Here is a 3,136-nt window from a genome sequence, read left to right on the forward strand (position 1 = left end):
AAAATTGGCTTGTTGGAAATTATACAATCTTTAAATTTAAATGTTTGGAATCAAGTCATTATAATTCAAGATTTAAAATTGACTTCATGGACCAGCCGTACAATTTGATACACGTTTCTTTATTAAAAAGCTTGTTACAAATATACCTACCCCCAAGAAATATTTTGGTTTTAAAAAATCATTATGTACAGTGATGCTCTTTGATTCTTTGATGCCCTGTGATGAGGGAAATTATATAATAATTTTTCTATTATTATAGTTAACAGCGTAACGCTAAATCAATTGTTTTGATAAGTCAGTCAGTCAAGTAATCTTAAAGTAATCTTCAGATTGTGAGCAAATTGCATAAGTTTTTTAGATTAACATAATTTATGATTGTTGTTTGAATAGAAAAGAAAAACCACTACGGTTTCTTTAATGATTTTTGTTACAGAAAATTTTCAGAACAGAGTATGTATATAGAAAATGAAGGTTAAACCGTAATCAACGTGTATCATGATTAAATGAATATTGGACAATGGTTTAGTAAAAAATGAAATTAGTTCGTTATCATTGGCTGAGAAGGTGGTCTAATTGTGGTGGGCTCGTATGCTTTGTCCTTGTTTGGAAGATTAATGGTCTTAATTTGCTCTTAGGACAAATCAAGCAGGAAAGAGAAGGTTGTCAAATCAGGCATGCAAATAAAAAGTAGAAAATGTCAACAATGAAGCAGAAAGGCCAACAAATATGGTATTGATGTTTCAGTAAAGTTTAATAAATATAAAATCTAAAATATGTCAGAGATATTTTGTCTAGACGTCTACAGTAATAAAAGAAATATATGTATATGTAAATATTTAAGATAAATATAAATATATATATGTTAGTAGAAGTTGTAGGACAACATATAAAATATTAAAGATAAGTATAATAATATAATATTATTATCTTTAATAAAATATATTTATTATATATTAAAATAATATTAATATAATTAAAAATATAATTACAATTAAAAAAATAGATGAATTAGGTTTAGGGTCAGAGAAATATTAAGTTACAGTTTGAGTTACGATAAAGATTAGATTAGAGAAAGGTCTAATTTTAGAAATATAACTAGAGTTAAGGGTTAAACATAGAATCAGTGTTAGTAGTAGGGTTAGTTATAGATTTATGGTTAGTGTTAGAGATAGAATTAGAATTAGTGCTATGGTTATGATCCCAACTATAAGAATCTATTATAACAAGAGTAAATGCATTCGAGTTGTGAAGTGATGATGTCCAGTTAGCTCTGACATTGTTAAGCCATAGAAAAAATCCTTATGTAGTGTCAAGTTGCGGTAGTGTTTTGTTTTGAGTTCAGTAGACAAGGAATACAAGTTAATAGTGTCTGTACTGTATTTGTACTAGTATTGCCATTGTTTTACATGTAAATAGACTGTTGCCTAGAACCTGAATGTTTCTGAATATTCTACAAATATATTTCTGCCAAATTGGAATACTAACGTACCTATTGTTTTGAGATCTTCTAATCATTATGGGGAAGGACAGTAGTAGTAGTGTAGATGCAAATAGGAAGGGAACAAAGCATCCTACCTATGTAGGTGTGAGAAAGAGGAAGTGGGGAATGTGGGTATCAGAAATAAGAGAGCCAAGGAAGGAGAAGAGGATATGGCTTGGCTCATTCCCCACTCCAGAGATGGCAGCTCGTGCACACGATGCAGCTGCGTTTGCCTTAAGAGGGGAGTCAGCCAATTTAAATTTCCCTGACTTAATACATTCTCTTCCTTGCCCTGCAACTTCATCTGCAACAGACATTCAAGCGGCTGCAGTCGAGGCTGCATACTCTTACTCTCAACAGCCAGTGGAACAAGAAGCACCACAGCTATGCTCCAACACCAAGAATGATGATGGTTTTCTTGATCCAGAGGTGTTTCCAGAAAATCAATCTCAATCGACTAATACTGCAGTAAACCAAAATGACAAGAATATGATAGTGGATTCATGGCTGGATTGGCCAAGCTTGCTAATGAACATTGCAGATGGGGTGCTGATCGGATCATCTCTCATCTTTGATAACCCATTGATGGGAGAAAAAGATGGAGATAATCAATTTACACCTCTTTGGGGTTTTAATTAGACTAGCAAGCTAAAGTTAGAAAAGGAATGCAAGGTGGAGTTTTCAATGCCATGGGAGATGGATTACAACCAACGAGTAAAGAAAAAGAGATCTCGAAGATGTACCGTTCAAGCTTACAATAGTTAATATTGGTTTGCAGCTGATTCAGAAAGGTTGGTGTTGTATAGTTGCTTCCATTTGAATGAATATTTAAGAAAATTTGGAGCTATATAATCTCGTCGATAGAAATATTTAGGAACGTTTATCGATATACGGTGGCTTCCTTTGGAATGAAGTATATGGTACTTGCCCAGAACACTTTGATTTTAAATGTATATAAATGTTTTCTGCCTTTGGTTTTCCTCAGGGTAACATTCAGCTATTGTGGAAACCCAACGCATATGTACATTGAAACGATTTCTATCTTACAAGGTTTTGGCAGTTAGTTGTTTGTTTATTAATGTTCCTGTTGTAATCTCACAATCTGTTCATATCTGATGGTTTCCATTCATGTCATTCATCTATTTATCTTTTTGAGAAATAATAATTATTTTTTTATTTATTATTTGTCATTTGTCATTGAATGTTTTTCACGTAAATATATATAAAGATCCAGACTAGAAACCGATAGATAGAAGACATGAATCAATTGTCTACCTAGCAGTGGTTTTTTGGATTGCTAGTGCTCAGCATTTTCACATTCTCAGAGAATGATAGTGTTTTATTAGAACCTTTTCCCGAAGACATAGTCGGGAACTCCAGAGTAGCCTTCACCCTTGAATCTGTCAGGTCCATCACAAAGGTAGAAGAAAATTCCACGTGATTACCCTGAAGCTCCTCTAAGACTCTAGTTGTCTCTCTCCTTTAATTCTCCTGATCCACCTTAGCACTCAGCTCGATTTCCTCTTCTATACCTTCCCACTTTTCTAGTCTATTTTCTCAAACCCTTTAACCTTTTTCATCCATTGCTAGCCTCTAACCCCTTTAACCTTTTTCATCCATTGCTAGCTAATGCCTCTAACCTATTAATATTTTTCT

General features: G+C 33.3%; 1 protein-coding gene across 1 annotated transcript; it reads left to right on the plus strand.

Annotated features, from left to right (window-relative positions):
- Positions 1–1,516: 1,516 nt before the first annotated feature.
- On the plus strand, positions 1,517–2,119 carry LOC131040052 (ethylene-responsive transcription factor ERF039-like). The gene has a single exon (XM_057972938.2). The coding sequence runs from the start codon at positions 1,517–1,519 to the stop codon at positions 2,117–2,119; it is 603 nt and encodes a 200-aa protein (XP_057828921.2).
- The last annotated feature ends 1,017 nt before the right edge of the window (positions 2,120–3,136 follow it).

This window comes from Cryptomeria japonica, chromosome 10 (assembly GCF_030272615.1).
Source record: "Cryptomeria japonica chromosome 10, Sugi_1.0, whole genome shotgun sequence".
Classification (NCBI taxonomy): domain Eukaryota; kingdom Viridiplantae; phylum Streptophyta; class Pinopsida; order Cupressales; family Cupressaceae; genus Cryptomeria; species Cryptomeria japonica.

What these genes read in the sequence shown, in the direction of transcription:
- LOC131040052 (XM_057972938.2), top strand. Translation starts at nt 1,517, where the DNA reads ATGGGGAAGGACAGTAGTAGTAGTGTAGATGCAAATAGGAAGGGAACA.